The 20,982-nt window shown below is 38.7% G+C and overlaps 1 protein-coding gene across 1 annotated transcript in view; it reads left to right on the top strand.

The window, feature by feature from the left end:
- Positions 1-19,988, top strand: part of mospd2 (motile sperm domain containing 2) — a 22,183-nt gene extending 2,195 nt beyond the window's left edge. The window contains exons 4-15 of the mRNA XM_058392004.1: positions 3,688-3,774; positions 4,343-4,497; positions 8,912-8,972; positions 9,200-9,238; positions 9,334-9,458; positions 11,103-11,276; positions 15,393-15,487; positions 18,611-18,704; positions 18,808-18,904; positions 19,033-19,156; positions 19,269-19,371; positions 19,536-19,988. Coding sequence (XP_058247987.1) covers positions 3,688-3,774; positions 4,343-4,497; positions 8,912-8,972; positions 9,200-9,238; positions 9,334-9,458; positions 11,103-11,276; positions 15,393-15,487; positions 18,611-18,704; positions 18,808-18,904; positions 19,033-19,156; positions 19,269-19,371; positions 19,536-19,676 — 1,295 coding nt within the window. The 3' untranslated portion in view covers positions 19,677-19,988. The remainder of the gene's footprint in view (positions 1-3,687; positions 3,775-4,342; positions 4,498-8,911; positions 8,973-9,199; positions 9,239-9,333; positions 9,459-11,102; positions 11,277-15,392; positions 15,488-18,610; positions 18,705-18,807; positions 18,905-19,032; positions 19,157-19,268; positions 19,372-19,535) is intronic.
- Positions 19,989-20,982: the final 994 nt, after the last annotated feature.

Genomic DNA, 20,982 nt, shown 5'->3' on the forward strand with positions numbered 1-20,982 from the left:
TTTTATTACAGTTTAGTTTATTAACATGAAGAATGGTCTGGATTTAACTCATGAAGCTGCTGTTGAACAATTAAAAGAAAATCAATGTAAACGTCGTCAGTATCACCGCCTCAGATGATTTGTGACGAGATTCAATGTAGCTATAAATGGATAAAAAGTAACAACCAGATTTTTAAAAAAATGAATAAAACATTGTAATTGTTGGTGGTTTGCTGTAAGAGAATAAAGCACTCCATGACACGCTTCACTTAATCCTTTAGCTAGTTAACTTCATTATTCAGTATTTAGCTGATTTCAATTAATTGAGTTTTTTTTGGGTTTTTTTTATTTACTTCATTTTGTTTAATATAGTTGAGTCTGTGATCAGACAGTGATGTTTCTGTGATCAGACAGTGATGTTTCTGTGATCAGACAGTGATGTTTCTGTGATCAGACAGTGATGAGTCTGTGATCAGACAGTGATGTTTCTGTGATCAGGCAGTGATGTTTCTGTGATCAGGCAGTAATTAATCTGTGATCAGACAGTGATGTTTCTGTGATCAGACAGTGATGAGTCTGTGATCAGACAATGATGCTTCTGTGATCAGACAGTGATGTTTCTGTGATCAGACAGTGATGAGTCTGTGATCAGACAATGATGTTTCTGTGATCAGGCAGTAATTAATCTGTGATCAGACAGTGATGTTTCTGTGATCAGACAGTGATGTTTCTGTGATCAGACAGTGATGTTTCTGTGATCAGACAGTGATGAGTCTGTGATCAGACAATGATGCTTCTGTGATCAGACAGTGATGAGTCTGTGATCAGACAGTGATGTTTCTGTGATCAGACAGTGATGAGTCTGTGATCAGACAATGATGTTTCTGTGATCAGGCAGTAATTAATCTGTGATCAGACAGTGATGTTTCTGTGATCAGACAGTGATGAGTCTGTGATCAGACAGTGATGTTTCTGTGATCAGGCAGTAATTAATCTGTGATCAGACAGTGATGTTTCTGTGATCAGACAGTGATGAGTCTGTGATCAGACAATGATGCTTCTGTGATCAGACAGTGATGTTTCTGTGATCAGACAGTGATGAGTCTGTGATCAGACAATGATGTTTCTGTGATCAGGCAGTAATTAATCTGTGATCAGACAGTGATGTTTCTGTGATCAGACAGTGATGTTTCTGTGATCAGACAGTGATGTTTCTGTGATCAGACAGTGATGAGTCTGTGATCAGACAATGATGCTTCTGTGATCAGACAGTGATGAGTCTGTGATCAGACAGTGATGTTTCTGTGATCAGACAGTGATGAGTCTGTGATCAGACAATGATGTTTCTGTGATCAGGCAGTAATTAATCTGTGATCAGACAGTGATGTTTCTGTGATCAGACAGTGATGAGTCTGTGATCAGACAGTGATGTTTCTGTGATCAGGCAGTAATTAATCTGTGATCAGACAGTGATGTTTCTGTGATCAGGCAGTAATTAATCTGTGATCAGGCAGTAATTAATCTGTGATCAGACAGTGATGAGTCAGTGATCAGCAGTGTTGGGGAAAGTTACTTTTAAAAGTAATGTGTTACAGTATTGCGTTACTCCCTAAAAAAGTAACTAATTGCATTACTTAGTTATTTTTTATAAAAAGGAATGCATTACGTTACTTTTTCTTAAATTAAAACCAATTTTTAAGTGGAACTAATTCTAGTTTTACCTGGTGGTGAACTAAAATCAAGCTTTTGTTGTTCAGCAGTTGTCACCATTCGGCTCTCTCGCTTCCAACTCTACGGAGCTGTGCTTTGCATGAAGATGCTTTTTTAAAATTGAGTTTGTGTTTTTCACCTGCACACAATCTACATTTGATGACTATTGCCTTCTCCTTTTCTTCGACGACTTCAAAATAATGAGAGTATTTCCATCACAGAAACATAAAGCTCTGACCTGCCATGTCTGTTTCTGCCGCGTGTTACCGCACATGCATGAGTGCGCATGTGCGCAAGTGATGGCAATAAATTTAATTCAGTAAAGACATAACGGTTAAAAAAGATTAATTTAATTGAAAAGTAACTCGCGTTAGTTTACAAAAAAAGTAACGCAAATATTAATGTGTAAATTCAGAAAGTAATGCCTTTCTTTACTCGTTACTTCATAAAAGTAATTTGATTACGTAACGCAAGTTACTTGTAATCCGTTACCCCAACACTGGTGATCAGACAATGTTGAGTGTGATCAGACAATGTTGAGTGTGATCAGACTGTGATGAATGTGATCAGACAGTGATGAGTGTGATCAGACAATGTTGAGTGTGATCAGACAGTGATGAGTGTGATCAGACAGTGATGAGTGTGATCAGACAGTGTTGAGTGTGATCAGACAGTGATGAATGTGATCAGACAGTGATGAGTGTGATCAGACTGTGTTGAGTGTGATCAGACAGTGTTGAGTGTGATCAGACAATGTTGAGTGTGATCAGACAGTGATGAGTGTGATCAGACAATGTTGAGTGTGATCAGACTGTGTTGAGTGTGATCAGACAGTGTTGAGTGTGATCAGACAGTGATGAGTGTGATCAGACAATGTTGAGTGTGATCAGACAGTGATTAGTGTGATCAGACAGTGATGAGTGTGATCAGACAGTGATGAATGTGATCAGACAGTGTTGAGTGTGATCAGACTGTGTTGAGTGTGATCAGACAGTGTTGAGTGTGATCAGACAGTGTTGAGTGTGATCAGACTGTGATGAGTGTGATCAGACAGTGATGAATGTGATCAGACAGTGATGAGTGTGATCAGACAGTGATGAATGTGATCAGACAGTGTTGAGTGTGATCAGACTGTGTTGAGTGTGATCAGACTGTGTTGAGTGTGATCAGACAGTGATGAGTGTGATCAGACAGTGATGAGTGTGATCAGACTGTGTTGAGTGTGATCAGACAGTGATGAGTGTGATCAGACAGTGATGAGTGTGATCAGACAGTGTTGAGTGTGATCAGACAGTGATGAGTGTGATCAGACTGTGTTGAGTGTGATCAGACTGTGTTGAGTGTGATCAGACAGTGTTGAGTGTGATCAGACAGTGATGAGTGTGATCAGACTGTGTTGAGTGTGATCAGACTGTGTTGAGTGTGATCAGACAGTGATGAGTGTGATCAGACTGTGTTGAGTGTGATCAGACTGTGTTGAGTGTGATCAGACTGTGTTGAGTGTGATCAGACAGTGATGAGTGTGATCAGACAGTGATGAGTGTGATCAGACAGTGATGAGTGTGATCAGACTGTGTTGAGTGTGATTAGACAGTGATGAGTGTGATCAGACAGTGATGAGTGTGATCAGACTGTGTTGAGTGTGATCAGACTGTGTTGAGTGTGATCAGACTGTGTTGAGTGTGATCAGACAGTGATGAGTGTGATCAGACTGTGTTGAGTGTGATCAGACTGTGTTGAGTGTGGTCAGACTGTGTTGAGTGTGATCAGACAGTGATGAGTGTGATCAGACTGTGTTGAGTGTGATCAGACTGTGTTGAGTGTGATCAGACAGTGATGAGTGTGATCAGACAGTGATGAGTGTGATCAGACTGTGTTGAGTGTGATTAGACAGTGATGAGTGTGATCAGACAGTGATGAGTGTGATCAGACTGTGTTGAGTGTGATTAGACAGTGATAAGTCTGTGACAGTGATGCATGCTCATTGTCTTTGGACAGATCTGACTGAGAGCAGCATTCCCAGCTGGATGTTTCAAACTGGAGCAGTTTATCTTCACGGCTATGACAAAGAAGGCAACAAACTCTGTGAGTGAACATCACCATGGTAACAGCTGACTGCTTAAACTCTTAGAAAGTGTGTGAGACTGATGCTTTACTTTATATGTTTAAATGTGGCTGATGTGTGTAAAGGTGAACAAGATCCTGGAGTCAGTAATGATCTGCGTGTCAGGGTTCAGTCAGGAGACAGGAGGTCTTTCTGCTCTGTCTGTAACACGGAAAAATAAACAAATCCTTAATCTTCATCCCAAATCTGTGAAATCACATGAGTCTCAATCCTGTAACTCTGTTCAGAGGAAAAACACAACAGAGAGGAGAGCTGGAGAAATCAGACCCACTGAAGGGCTGAGGGTGGGGCAGAGAACAGGAAGAGGAAACTAGGAACAGGAAACAGGAAGAGGAAAGTAAAAACAGAAACAGGAACCTAGGAACAGGAAGCGATAAACAGGAAACAGAAAACTAGGAACAGAAAAAATAAACAGGAAACAGGAAGAGGAAACTAAAAAAAGAATAGGAAGAGGAAACTAAAAACAGGAACAGGAAACTATAAACAGGAAGCAGACACTAGATCATTAATGATGTTTGTACCCTTCAGTCTGGTTCAGAGTGAAGCTTCACGTTAAAGACACTAAGACGATTCAGGACAAGAAGAAATACGTGGCTTTCTGGCTGGAGCGCTACGTTAAGCGTGAACCCGGGATGCCTCTAACTGTGGTCTTCGACATGTCTGAGTCCGGCATCAGCAACATCGTGAGTAAACAAACAAATAAAGCCACAAAATCTCCTGCTTTCAGCACTGACTCTCAGACTCTCAGGTTCTGTCTGAACAGACGAGCTTCACAGAACCAACCTGTAACCACCTGGAATCTTCACACTCTTCATCTACAGCCTGTACAAGCACAACACCACTGAGAGAAAACACAACAACACAACATAACACAATACAATACAACATAACACAATACAACACAACACAATATAACATAATACATTACATCACAACATAACACAATACAGTACATCACAATACAATACAACACAACATAACACAATACAGTACATCACAACACAATACAACATAACACAACACAATATAACACAATACAGTACATCACAACACAAAACAACACAACATAACACAATACAGTACATCACAATACAATACAACACAACATAACACAATACAGTACATCACAATACAAAACAACACAACATAACACAATACAGTACATCACAACACAATACAACATAACACAACACAATATAACACAATACAGTACATCACAACACAACATAACACAATACAGTACATCACAACACAACACAATACAACACAACATAACACAATACAACATAACACAACACAATATAACACAATACAGTACATCACAACATAACACAACACAATATAACACAATACAGTACATCACAACACAAAACAACACAACATAACACAATACAGTACATCACAATACAATACAACACAACATAACACAATACAGTACATCACAATACAAAACAACACAACATAACACAATACAGTACATCACAACACAATACAACATAACACAACACAATATAACACAATACAGTACATCACAACACAACATAACACAATACAGTACATCACAACACAACACAATACAGTACATCACAACACAACACAATACAACACAACATAACACAATACAACATAACACAACACAATATAACACAATACAGTACATCACAACATAACACAACACAATATAACACAATACAGTACATCACAACATAACACAACACAATATAACACAATACAGTACATCACAACATAACACAACACAATATAACACAATACAGTACATCACAACATAACACAACACAATATAACACAATACAGTACATCACAACACAAAACAACATAACACAATACAGTACATCACAACACAACATAACACAATACAGTACATCACAACATAACACAATACAGTACATCACAACACAACACAATACAACACAACATAACACAATACAACATAACACAACACAATATAACACAATACAATACATCACAATACAACACAACATAACACAATACAGTACATCACAACACAATACAACATAACATAACACAATATAACACAATACAGTACATCACAACACAAAACAATACAACATAACATAACACAATACAGTACATCACAACACAACACAATACAACACAACATAACACAATACAACATAACACAACACAATATAACACAATACAATACATCACAATACAACACAACATAACACAATACAGTACATCACAACACAATACAACATAACATAACACAATATAACACAATACAGTACATCACAACACAAAACAATACAACATAACATAACACAATACAGTACATCACAACACAACACAATACAACACAACATAACACAATACAACATAACACAACACAATATAACACAATACAGTACATCACAACACAAAACAACACAACATAACACAATACAGTACATCACAATACAATACAACACAACATAACACAATACAGTACATCACAACACAACACAATACAACATAACACAATACAGTACATCACAACACAAAACAACACAACATAACACAATACAGTACATCACAATACAATACAACACAACATAACACAATACAGTACATCACAATACAAAACAACACAACACAATATAACACAATACAGTACATCACAACACAACATAACACAATACAGTACATCACAATACAATACAACACAACATAACACAATACAGTACATCACAACACAATACAACATAACACAACACAATATAACACAATACAGTACATCACAACACAACATAACACAATACAGTACATCACAACACAACATAACACAATACAGTACAACACAATACAACACAGCACAATACAATACAACATAACACAACACAATATAACACAATACAGTACATCACAATACAATACAACACAACATAACACAATACAGTACATCACAACACAATACAACACAACATAACACAATACAGTACATCACAACACAATACAACATAACACAACACAATATAACACAATACAGTACATCACAACACAAAACAACACAACATAACACAATACAGTACATCACAATACAATACAACACAACATAACACAATACAGTACATCACAATACAATACAACATAACACAACACAATATAACACAATACAGTACATCACAACACAATACAACACAACATAACACAATACAGTACATCACAACACAAAACAACACAACATAACACAATACAGTACATCACAATACAATACAACACAACATAACACAATACAGTACATCACAACACAATACAACATAACACAACACAATATAACACAATACAGTACATCACAACACAACATAACACAATACAGTACATCACAACATAACACAATACAGTACAACACAATACAACACAGCACAATACAATACAACATAACACAACACAATATAACACAATACAGTACATCACAATACAATACAACACAACATAACACAATACAGTACAACACAATACAACACAGCACAATACAATACAACATAACACAACACAATATAACACAATACAGTACATCACAATACAATACAACACAACATAACACAATACAGTACATCACAATACAATACAACACAACATAACACAATACAGTACATCACAATACAATACAACACAACATAACACAATACAGTACATCACAATACAATACAACACAACATAACACAATACAGTACAACACAATACAACACAGCACAATACAATACAACATAACACAACACAATATAACACAATACAGTACATCACAATACAATACAACACAACATAACACAATACAGTACATCACAATACAATACAACACAACATAACACAATACAGTACATCACAACACAATACAACATAACACAACACAATATAACACAATACAGTACATCACAACACAATACAACACAACATAACACAATACAGTACATCACAATACAATACAACATAACACAATACAATACAACATAACACAACACAATATAACACAATACAGTACATCACAACACAAAACAACACAACATAACACAATACAACACAACACAATGCAATACAATGCAACATGATACAACAACATGCAATACAACGACACATGATACAACACAATGCAATGCAACACAATAAAATACAATGCAACATGATACAACAAAGTACAATACAACACAACGCAGCACAATACAATACAATGCAGTACAACGACACATGATACAACACAACTGGTCTCTTCAGTAGTTTGATATTGAATGAACTGATCTGTTGTTTTAATTCACTGTGTTATTTTGTGTTGATGTTCTGCTGTACTGCCTGTTGTGTTTGCTTTAAGGATATTTTATGAAGGTAAAAAGAAAAATCAAACCCCTGTGGAACTGGAGTGTGTGTGTGTGTGTGTGTGTGTGTAAGTCCACTTCCAGGAACTGTGTTTATTGCAGCAGTGTTGTGTAAATCCTCTGTCCCAAATATCAGCCTAGGCCTCGTTATTCCTCAGCACTGAAACTCCGCCCCCGCTGAGCTAGTGCAGAAATCTCTTTAATTTAGAACAATCCGTCTGAGTTTAATCACAGAATCAACACAGATCTTGGTCGTGAACCTTTAGACCTACTGTGTGTGTGTGTGTGTATAAAAATCAAGCCAAGGATCAAAGGTCACCTCTCCAGCGTGTAGGCATGATGTGATTAATCCCACTGTCGCATGTCCTTCTTGCCTTTCATGTTACTATAAGAATAAATGATTTTTAAATAGTACACTTAATAAAACGTGAGTCAGGGCATTGTACACATTTACAGCCACGTTTACTACGCGTGAGTTCATCCCAAGCCGTTCGATCTCTACTCCTTCTTTTTCTTTTCTCTTTTGCATGTGTGTAGAGTGCTGTCTGTCGTCTCCGGAAGTTTTTGTTTTGTTTTAATTTCCACATTTCAGATTTTTAAAACCGTAAACATTTTAATAATAGTTCCCTCTAAATAAAATATTTTTATTATAAAATTTTGCTATAAGTCTCTTAACACTTATCTTATCTTGTATTTATTATTATTAATTAATTAATTGTATTTTTTTAAACTTTATTTTATTTTATTTTTTTTTATATATATACAGGACATGGACTTTGTGAAGTACGTCATCAACTGCTTCAAAGTGTATTATCCCAAATCACTGTGTAAGTGTAGACACCCATTCTCCTTCTAGTGTGTGTGTGTGTGTGTGTGTGTGTGTGTGTGTAGTTAGAGGAATATAATCAGTGTGTCCCTCAGGGAACTGATTAATATAATATAAGTTACCGGCTGACCCATCCGACCCATCAGCATCCAGAACTCGACAGAACTAATGATAATGTACACATCGCTCTCTCTTTACATCACTGTGTGTTTATTCTTCTGTTTCTAGCTAAAATGATCCTGTATGAGATGCCCTGGATAATGAACGGTAAGATTTTATCTTCACTTCCACTCAGTAATCACACGCTGTGTTAATCTTCGCCTTCATGAGGGATCTGATCTGTTAGCATCTCCGTGTTACAGCTGCGTGGAAAATCGTTAAGACGTGGCTCGGCTCAGAGGCCATCAGTAAGCTGAAATTCGTCTCCAAGGGTGAAGTCCAGACCTACATCGATGCTGAACATCTCCCTCCTCATATGGGAGGAACGGTAAGAGCCTCAGACCAGAAAAATTATTTATTCCTACATAAAAAGCTCTCACATTATAGCAGCTGGGAACAGTTTTTTTCTCACCAGCCTCCATTACTGCTGTCTCCTTCCATTAAACTCCAGTCTTACCAAAAATCTCTCCATTTCACCAAAAACTACGGTTATAGATATTTTTGTTGCAGTGCACTATATTGCCAAAAGTTTTGGGACACCCCTCCAAATCATTGAATTTGTGTTGTTTTTCAGGGTTAGTTCCAGTGAAAGGAACTCTTAATGCTTCAGCATACCAAGACATTTTGGACATTTTCATGCTCCCAACTTTGTGGGAACAGTTTAGGGATGACCCCTTCCTGTTCCAACATGACTGCACACCAGTGCACAAAGCAAGGTCCATAACACCTTTGGGGTGGATTAGAGCAGAGACTGTGAGCCAGGCCAAAACTGGGACATCTGCCTTTAAATACATTCAAATTTCATTTAAATGCATATGAATGTAATATGGAGTTGGCCCTTGCAGCTATAACAGCTTAAAAACTCTTCTGGGAAGATTTTCCACAAGGTTTAGGAGTGTGTTTACGGGAATTTTTGACCATTTCTCTGGAAGCGCATTTGTGAGGTCAGGCACTGATGTTGGACGAGAAGGCCTGGCTCGGAGTCTCCGCTCTAATTCATCCCAATGGTGTTCTATCAGGTTGAAGTCAGGACTCTGTGCAGGACAGTCAAGTTCCTCCACACCAAACTCACTCATCCATGTCTTTATGGACCTTGCGTTGTGCACTGGTATGCAGTCACCAGTTCCCAGTGCAGTTCCCACAAAGTTGGGAGCATGAAATTGTCCAAAATGTCTTGGTATGCTGAAGCGTTAAGAGTTCCTTTCACTGGAACTAAGGGGCCGAGCCCAACCCCTGACTTCAATGATTTGGAGGGGTGTCCCAAAACTTTAGCAAATAGTGTATGTAAATATTTCATATGTAAAAGAATTTCTATAAATTCTTCATATAACAAACTCATAAAGCAGAAATGCAACTGAAAGTAAAAGCAGGCAGAAATTAGGCAGGAGTTTCCACTATTACACATGAGAAGGAAAAGTCAGAGTTATGCGACGCTCATGTGCACATGTAAATACGCAGGATTTCACTTTAATGTTTTATCGTAAAATAAATCTGTTTACTTTTAGATGTGAATATTTTACTGACATAAACAATTGGAAAAATAGCTGTTCCTGAAGTTCCTCTCAATCGCAAGAATTTTGGCTGGAAAAAAGAAATCAGTTTTATAAAATAATTTAAGCTCAGTTACAGAAGTATTTGCCCCCTGCGCTGGGTTTAATGTCATGAATCTAAAATAGAAACTAGCCCATAATGCTGAAGTGGAGAGAAATTTGCACAATTAATTACATAATGTGGAGGCATTTGCACAATTAATTACAAAAGCTAAAAGTTTGTGTAAATATTCAGCACCTCTGAGAAGCACAGTGCTGGGAGCATCAGAGTCACGCTGAGCTTCACAGGAGTCAAAACTCATTCAGTCACAACCTTTTCAGTGAGCGGTGATGTTTAGCTAACAGTCTTAGCACTAGCAGGCTGCAGCTAACTGTCGAATAATTCATGACACTGTAACATCTGATTTTTCTGTGTCTTTTAGGACCAGTTTAAATACAGCTACCCGCCGCTCCCGGACGACGACTTCCAGTCCCCAATGTGTGAGAACGGGCCGATCGTTAGCGAGGATGAAAGCGAGACAAAGGACACGGAGTCGGAGTGTAAAGAAAGTCTGGACTCCAGCTTCAACATGGAACAAGCCGTCAAGATCAGAAAGGTAGAAATTCCCTCATTCCTCTCAGAATTCAGAGACTCGCTCTCACGGTGCAGTGTGTTAGCGTTAGTTCAACACCTTGCTCAAACACACCAGGCCAGGAGACGCTTTTCTCCCGCTAATACTAACTGACATAATGCTAAGTGACATAGCTGTGTTTCAGCCTCGGTTCAACTGACTCCTTAACATTGTCTTATTCCTGTAGAGTGAAGTGTGATCTGTAATCCAGCCAGTCAGCAGTCAGTCACATGGTTCTGTTTATTCTTACTGGATTAGCAACAAACAAACTTTGGTATTTGGAGTTTTTAAAAAATGATGCTATATTTATTTATTAGAAATATTTAAAATGTTTAATGTTAATATTGTTACTACTACTACTATTATTATTATTATTGTCATTTATTTATTTATTTTATTATTATTATTTTTTGTAAGCACATCAGAGACAGTTTGAAGTTTTGATCAGCAGCTGAAGTTCTCACACAGCTGTGAAAAAAGCGAGATCAGTTTAACACTGTGGTCTAAAACTTCCTCTTCACTGGTCTTTTAAGGAAGCTGGTGTCAGTAAGTTTCCCATCCAGCACATGGGAAGAGGTTCTGAGGCTCTGTATCTCACCACTGCGTTTAATATTTACATTCATAATCTACTTTCATCTGAATCAATTATACAGTCATCATAAAATACAGGCAAGAGTTATAAAACATTTATATTTAGTATTAAAAACACAAGTGAGAAAAGTCAGGATGAGGTGGGGGTGAGAGAGAGAGAGAGAGAGAGAAACAAACAGACAGACAGACAGAGAGGAAGACAGAGACAGAAATAGAAAGAGAGACAGATGGAGAGAGAGAGTGAGGGAGAGAGACAGATAGACAGAAATAGAAAGAGAGAGTGAGAGAGAGAGACAGACAGGAAGAGAGAGGGAGAGAGACAGACAAAGAAAGAGAGAGAGAAAGGGAGGGGGGAGAGAGAGGGTGAGGGAGAGAGACAGACAGACAGAGAGGAAGACATAAAGATAGACAGAAATAGAAAGAGAGACAGAAAGAGAGTGTGTGTGTGAGAGAGAGAGACAGAGAGAGAAAGAGAGAGAGACAAAGAGACAGAGTGAGAGGGAGAGAGAGAGAGAGGGTGAGAGAGAGACAAAGAGACAGAGGAAGACATAAAGAGAGACAGAAATAGAAAGAGAGAGAGACAGACAGACAGAGACGGGGGGCTTGTTTGTGTGTTTTTGTCCGAGTTTTTGTCAGAAGCCAGTCACATGATGTCCGTTTGTGAGTCAGACAATAATCCCCACATTCATATCTAATCTCGACTGTTAGATTTTAATCTCTCCATGAAACACAATCAGAATTTTATTATTAAAAGTTTGTTCAGGTTTTTAAAGCATTAAATCATTGAGGAAGTAAATCAGTGAGTTAACAGGCTGCGCTCGGCTCTGCGGCTCGGACTGCAGCTGGAAAGTAAAAGTAAAATCCAGTAAAGTCCTGAGGAAGCAGCCTGGAGGTGTGAGGGTCACAGCAGCGGGTCAGTGCGTCAGTAGCATGCTGTAATCCAGTCATTTCTCCGTGTACATGAACCTGACAGATCCGCCTCAGACACCAGCCACGCTTCAGCCAATATCTTCTCGTTTCTATGCAAATGAGGTGTTTAATGTGGAAAAACAGACCTAACATTATTTCAGTTGCTTAGAACTTTTAGTTCCTGCCTGCAGTTTCTGTTTTGTGGTGGAATTAAAACGTCTGCTTGTGTTTGGAGTGAAAGAAAAGCGTATAACGGTGTGATCATGGACAAGCTTTCACTAAGACCTTATGGAAGGGAGCAGCAGAGATCTCTGTATGAACGCGGAGCTAGCTTGCTTTGCTAATCTGCTAATGGAACTAACAGGAAGCTGAGTGACATTTTAAACAAAATAAATGGTGTGTGTAATTTTCACATTGAGCTGTAGGATATACATTATTAAAAAAAATAAAAAAGCACTGTACAGGCCACGCCCCCGAGAGACGAAATTCCCAGATTCATTTAGAAAGCTGATCTTACGGAGGAGTTTTTTTTTTTTTTTTACAGAGGAGTAAAAACAAAATGTTTTCACCTACAATCTGACATACCAACTTATTTATTTATTTATTGAGTATGTATATTTGTATTCCGCTTATCGCCGTATTAATGATCCTTTTTTGTTGTTATGTTCTGTTTTAAAATAAGGATTTTTAAGGTCATGGAGGCGTTTGGCATCTCCCTGATGTCGCCGGCGTCCATCCCATTTCATCCGGATGTTCCCTGTTCTGATGATTTCACTCTTTTTCTTTTTTTTTTGCTTGTTGTTTTTATTTGTTTTCGTCTTTAACGTCGATTCTAAACGAAAGTGATCAAAACTTGATTAGTTTGTTGAAGGATGAAGTAATCTTTGTAATCGTTTGTCTCACAAGGTGTTCTGACTAATTATTCCGGCGAAGTATCATGTCCTGATCTTCTCGCTAATCGGGTGGACGTGTATTTTTTTCTCTCAGCAGCTGATTTGATGTCGTTGTGTTTCTTCTGTCCAGTGTAGCTGAGTTTAAACTGAACTAAACATACCCCATTTTCTCCCATGTTCACCACATACCGTATTTTTACTCCTCTGACTATTTAAAGGGCCTTTAGCGGCCTGAGGTCCTTACCCTGCCTTCCAGTGGACATGTGACTGCTGATGTTTTCCATATGAAGACAAACGGAGAAGGATTTCTTTTTTTAAAAAACACTGACATTCCATCATGGTTTAATTCTCGACTGAACTGATTAGTGATGTACTGCAGTTAAACCTCATTATGCTGCTTCTTAAGTGTCCTTAATTTCACTTCACTCCAGGAAACACAGGATTGGTGGGGGTTGTGTAGATGTAGTGAGGGTAGTGTAGATGTAGTGAGGGTAGTGTAGAACTTTCCATTCCCCACAGTGCTGTGTTCCAATCCCATGTTTATGCCCTTATGCACTTTTGAACCTCGGTTATAAGGGCCGCTGGTTAAATGATGATTAAAAAAGGGATTTTTTATTTTATTTCCTTTAATTTAATTTAAACCTATGTCTATTTCATTTCAATTTGTTTTCCTTTCATTTGGCTTGGATGCGCCTGTTTCTTTATTTTAATATTGTAATTTTACTTGAAAACGTAAATTCCTTCCTAATGTTTTATTTAATCACTAACTTTAAAAATGCACTACTAATTTTATATGTACTATTTTGGCAAATGACTGAAATCAAATCATCTAATCAAAATAATAAATCGATGGCATTTCAGAACTGAAGTGGCTCCTTTTTTTTTAATTATTTATAAACACATATATTAATAAATAAACACAGACATAATGACATGAGATCAGTACAGAAATAATTAGCATATGGACATTTAGGGCCTGTTGTAAGTGCTGCCCATTGGCTCGTCAATGCCAGTGACCTTTAACCTTTCCCCTATGACACTACTTTGTGTGTGTGTGCGTGTGCTGCGTGTTCTTTCCCCTTTATTGCTTCTGTCCTACTTCTGTAATCTCGGGGAAGATGCAAGTGTGAGTGTTCAGCATTTTGGTGTGTGTCTTGTGACTCACGCATGACTGTGTGTGTGTGTGTGTGTTCTACCAACTAATGAAATATTTTTCTGGAATTATATTTGTATAATTTAAATTATAATTTATAATTTAAATTATATAAATATATATTTGTGTATTATTATTATTATTGTATAATAATAGTAGTAGTATATTACTACTATTGCTGCTATTTAAGCATTAGGATATTTCAGTACCAGTCTGAGCTTTAAGTATGATTGTGAGGGGATAGAATAGAGGGGCATTAGGATAGAGGGTTATCTGGATATTGGGGCATTAGGATAGAGGGGTATGAGGATATAGAGGAGTATTAGAATAGAGCGGTATCAAGATAGAGGAGTATTAGAATAGAGGGGTATCAGGATAGAGGGGTATTAGAATAGAGGGGTATTAGGATAGGGGGTATGAGGAAAGAGAGGTCCTGTGAAAGCTGTAGATTTTTTGCTCGATGACAAATTTCTTCACAACTGAATAAAACTCCTCACTGAACGTGTTTCTAACCTTTACACCTTCTTCCATTTTGTCCTTGTTTTGTGTTTTCAGGTGAATTTTGCAGAAGAATCGGACAAAACCGAAAGTAAACTGAGAGGAGCCAGGAAACCTCTGACCACGTTTCAGGGCACTTTGCTGCATGTCAGGTAAGAAGCAGTGGCTGTAACATACAGTGAGGTATAGAGAGAGTTTAGCACATTTTTGAAGTGTTCTAGAAACTATGCATTGAGAAGTACTGTACAGGATGGAGGAGGAATGGAAGAGTAAAATAGACAGAGAGTAGGTACACTGGTGTTAGGCACCAAGAGAGGAGGTGAACAGGTGGCAGGGAAGGAGGGGTAGTTATGGAGAAGATAGGGACAGGTGGTAGAGACAGTGGGGTGGACTGTGGAGAGGACGTGGACATGTGGTTGAGTTGTATACCTGGAGGAGATGGACAGGTGGTGTGGATGGAGTGGTAGTGTATAAAGAGGAGGTGGACAGGTGGTAGCAATGATGAAGTAATATAACTTCTTTTTTTAACCCCTTTCCCATATTTATTTCCCTCTCATATCCCCCGAGTGACTTGCCCTGGTCCTCATAATAGAGATATTACTGTATCAGCTAAATGTAAAGATTATTAGATGCTGGATGCAGAGGGCACTGCTTTATTTACCCCACTGTCCCTGCTGCCTTGCTATGAACCATTCTAGGACTCTGTTCACTATATAGCTCTAAATCACAACAGTATGATCCTGGGCTTGAGGGGTATCAGGATAGAGGAGCATTATGATAGACAGGTAACAGGATAGAGTGGCATTATGATAGAGGGGTAACAGAACAGAGATGCATTAAGATAGAGGGGTAACAGGATAGAGGGGCATTAGGATAGATGGGTAACAGAATAGAGAGGCATTAGGATAGAGGGGTATTAGGATAGACGGGAAACAATATAGAGGGCTAACGTGATAGAGGGGTATGAGGATAGAAGGGTATCAGGATGGGGATATCAGGATAGAGGCGTAATAGGATAGAGGGGTGTAATGATAGAGGTGTAACAGGATGGAGGGGTATCAGAACAGAGGGGTAACAGGATAGAAGATCCTGGGCTTGAATTTCTCTAACTTTCTATGAATAATAAAACAAGCTAGTTGTTTGGGGTGTGTGCGTGTGTGTGTGTGTGTGTGTGTGTGTGTGTGTATGTATATAGTTAAAATAGTGTTGTATTTACACATCAGAGAGACATGATGGTACTTGTTTAATAAACAGACATTCTCTGTGTAGATTAACGTTCAACTTCCTGGCCAACGTTTTAGATTTATACAAAGTCTGTTTTGGTTTCTTTTGTTTCTTTCATTTCATAAGGCACTTATTCAGAAAGAAGAGAAGAGAAGGCACTGCTCTAGTTCGACAGTAAATCTCACTGGAAACTGTGAAAGTTCATCAAAAGTTTGCCAAACGTTCAAAGTCTTTAGTAAATTCCCTTGGTACATCTGTTCACCTTTTTATCACACTATCACCAGTTCCTTCATGGTGAAAACTGGCTCCTGTCAAAACAGCAAGCACTTACTGTTCATCTTGGGTTTCAGGATAACGCTTACAGAGCTGGAAATCCTGGGGTTCGGTAAGAGGGATGTACCCCTTCTTCCCCTGTAGCTCAGCCGGCCTTATCTTCACACTGTAGTTCTGCATCTGCTGCACAGTCAGTGATGGAGGGTGACATTCCCAGGAATTTTGCTGAACAAAGCCTTAGGTGTTGAACTTGGTTGAGGTCAATAATTCCTTGGTCGTGAAGGCATCAGTTTCTTTGGGTATCTTTAGATTAGGTTAGATTCAACTTTATTGTCATTACACATGTACAAGGCAACGAAATGCATCTAACCAGAAGTGTAATGAGCAGCAAATGCTTTATATACAGTAATGTAGATAATCTAATACATAGGAACTAAGAGGTCTTTGGCAATGGCTTTGGATGGAGCCATAATGTCACCACCCCAAAACAGTGCAGGACATAATTCACCAGGACCAGGATATGTTATCAAAAAATGGTTCATGAACCTCAACTTTGTGGTCAGCCACAACTCTTGCAGCATGTTCCAGCTGGAGTTGTGGAAAAGTCCAGTTCAGTTTCTCAGACCTGTGACCGTCGTTGTGTCTTGCAGTCGGGAACAGGGTATGTGAGGGTACAGGCAGGGTTGATTTTTCTTCTACGGACATAAGACACAGGCTTCCAGAGAGGCAGCTAGGGTGGAGAAGGGTGGCAAGGTGTGATGGCATTGCTCAAAAAAGTGCTTCTTTCTTACTTCTGTGTCTTCGTGTTATGGAAGAAAATCCTTCCTGAGTAATGGATAGCTACTCCTGCCACAAGGTTCCCATAAGGTGTAGTCAATCCCTGACTAGTTGCTAGATGTAGTGTATTCTTCTCTAAATTAGATTTGTTATTTTCCACCTGGAACAGAAAGTCCTGGATGGTTTGAGTGCCTCTGCATACCATGTATTTCTTCTCATTTTATCTCCTTATTTTCTATGATACACGTGTAATTTTAAGATGTAGCTGCTTCCAGCTGCCGTCAAACTAGTATCTGACTGTAGACCATGATAATGCCCCATAGACCACGTTATTGACACCTAAAGGCATCACTAAGTGGTCGTACTGTTCTAGCAGTATCCTGTGTGATATTGGCCAAATATGTTGGAATATCAGGAACTCTGCTCTGCTTTTCTTGCCTGAAATACTTTTGAAGCCTCCAGTCATGGTAGACATAGATTTTCCTCCACACCATGTCCTGTAATTTGGCGGAGTTTGTCTTTACAGGGGTATGACCTGAAGTGCTACATTCACGGATGGACAGTGTGTTGACCAGTGCCCTGTCTAGGTCGTAAGTGTTTGCATACATGTGAAGGGCTTGTATTATTTAAGCACATATATGTTCTTTGGGTAGACCTAGGCTATATCTAAGCAACCTCAAGGGGCTGGTGCAGCTCTGCCTAGTGCATTTTCTTTTACTTTTGGTATTTTTTTCATTTCTAAATTTTGGTTTCCTCCGCCTACAATAACCTTCTGGGAGCATGTAGAAGGATCTGCCACACATCTCGCTCTCTCCAGTCCTGCAGCAGCTGGATCTGCAGCCACCCCAGCCTTTTATCTGTCTCTTATAAAACCTGATTATTTTACTAAACCTACTCTTTATTATGCCTTATCTCCTTTATATAGTTTCTCTTGAACCATAAAAGCAGTGAATCAGCTATTATCAACTAATCTAATCTTTTTCTCCCTGTTTCCTCTTCAGTCCAGCAGAGGAACTCAGTTTTGGCTTCAGAGAAACAGAGAAAAAGTGTCTCATCATCCTGAACAACATCACCAAAAATCAAGTGGCCTTTAAGGTGAGGGTAGTGTGCAGACCTGCAGGGACATCAGAAGAGCCCTCAGATTTTGTGAATGTTTATGACATCTGGATGTATTTTTTTTTTTTCCTTTTGTGTACAGGTACGAACAACGGCGCCAGAAAAATACCGTGTTAAGCCAAGCAGTAGCATCTGTGAGCCTGGTGCTAATGTAGACATTTTAGTTTCATTACATGGAGGTACAGAGCACATGCACACACAATTCAATCAAGAGTTTCAATAACAACTTCATGGAAAAATTTCTGCAGACTAATCACAGCTACAGATCATTGTAATAATGCAACCATATGTGTGTGTGTGTGTGTAGGCTTCCAGGCTTCTCCTCAGGACAGGTTCTTGATCATGGCAGCTGAGATGGAGCCAAACTCTGGAACATCTGATCTTTCTCAGTTCTGGAAAGAAGTATCGAAATCAAAAATCATGGAGCACAGGTGAAGCTGAAACCTAAACACTTCACACAGATGTTTTTCCTCTTTAGACCTCAAAGAAATTGAGTTGTATCAGTTAACTGTGGTTGCTGATCATCACCTGTTTCTCCTCCAGGCTTCGGTGTCACGTTCTCGAGCCTCCTAAATCTATTCTGAGCAATTCGAATGACAGCATTTCTGTCACTTCTGCTAACAGTACACATGATGTTCACACAGCAGTAAGTCAAAATGGGCCTCTTTTATCAAACTGGATATTTAATCCTAATCATATACCTTACAGGGATGTTGTTTTTCTCAGAAATTCAGTTGGGTTAGGAAAAAAGTTTCACAAAAACTGATGATAGAAGGTGTTGATCTTATGCCTTTCCCGTCTTTCCTCCAGCTCTCGCGGATCATGGCCACTAATTCCCGTCTGGAACAGCAACTGGAGACGTGTTTATGGGTACAGAAGGTTCTTCTTCTCATGGTTTCAGTTCTGATGGCTTTCAGTTTCTGCACCATGTATTCACTGTGGACCTCATAGACTGGACAGATTAGTAAATAAATCCAATACATGACCAATAAGCTGCTGAGGATCAGAGGATCTGTATGACATCACAGGCTCCCGTGACGCCTCTGACCGAACTTAGCGGAGAAATTCCTGTGATCAAGAATTTATTACTCACGTATTAGTAATGTTATTAACGATGTATTTTTTATGACTCATCATGAAATGTTTAATTTATATCGGATGCAGTGTAGCTTGTATAGTAATTATTAAACAACATCATTTTTGTGATCAATGTATAAATCAAAGAAACAGGTTTATATATTAAAAAATAAATCTTTTTGTTAACTGCCATTGCATGTTTCATTTTTATTTCATTTATTAGTAATTGTAGGCAGACATACTATATTTATATTAAATCTAAAATATTTGGGACACGACCCTGAATCTCCATTGTGAAGCAGCATCGTGTTGAGAGTTCCTCTTGGCTGTTTCCTGATGAATTCCCTTGTTACATGAGTTTTATTTTTGTGTGTAAATAAAATATTTAGACTTGTCCTCATGTCAGGGACACGTGTAACCAGACACACATATCTGTGCCTTTGAGAGCCATGATTTCATTCGAACCCTGGGATCAGGGACCATGATGGGGTGAAAAGTGTGGTGCCATTCTGTGTGTTTATCTCTTGCACAGATAATTGAATAGTTTTAAAACTGTATATACTGAATCTTTCAGCCTCACTCATTGCTCTAACCGTTACAAGTAGGACAGCCAGGCCTGTATTTGATCTTGAGCCTCATGTGATTTGTATCTTGTATAGCCAACATCACACTAAGCCACATTCCACACAAAGTAAACACGTTCTTGTTGGCTGAAGCTACCACGAAAACGCCAAGGGCTCCCAGACAGGGCCGAAGCAAAATCTTAGAACTCGGGTGCGAGTGGAATAATTCCCAGTGAAACACAGGAAGACCTGTGACTCAGGACTGGGGGTCCAGGCAGACACTGACCTCACCCTGTTCACCAGGGCATCTGTTCCTGAGCTTGGTCCAGAGCATAATGGTTTAATAAAAAAAGTTCCATGGTGTGTATACAGAGCAGGTATAAACTGAGCCACCAGAGGGTGCACCAGTACTGTTGCAATGCACCATGGGACATCTTTACAGAAATACCTGTTAACAATTGTCTTTAAACTGGGTTTTAACATCCAAAAGTTGAGGTGCCCAGTTTTTCTTTATGTTAGATCAATAACCATGAAATATTACCACGATTATATTGGGGTTTTAAGGCTATTTTGCAACTTAGTGAACAGAGCAACCAAGCAGAACTCTACACACTTCT

This window comes from Hemibagrus wyckioides, linkage group LG06, assembly GCF_019097595.1.
Source record: "Hemibagrus wyckioides isolate EC202008001 linkage group LG06, SWU_Hwy_1.0, whole genome shotgun sequence".
NCBI lineage: Eukaryota > Metazoa > Chordata > Actinopteri > Siluriformes > Bagridae > Hemibagrus > Hemibagrus wyckioides.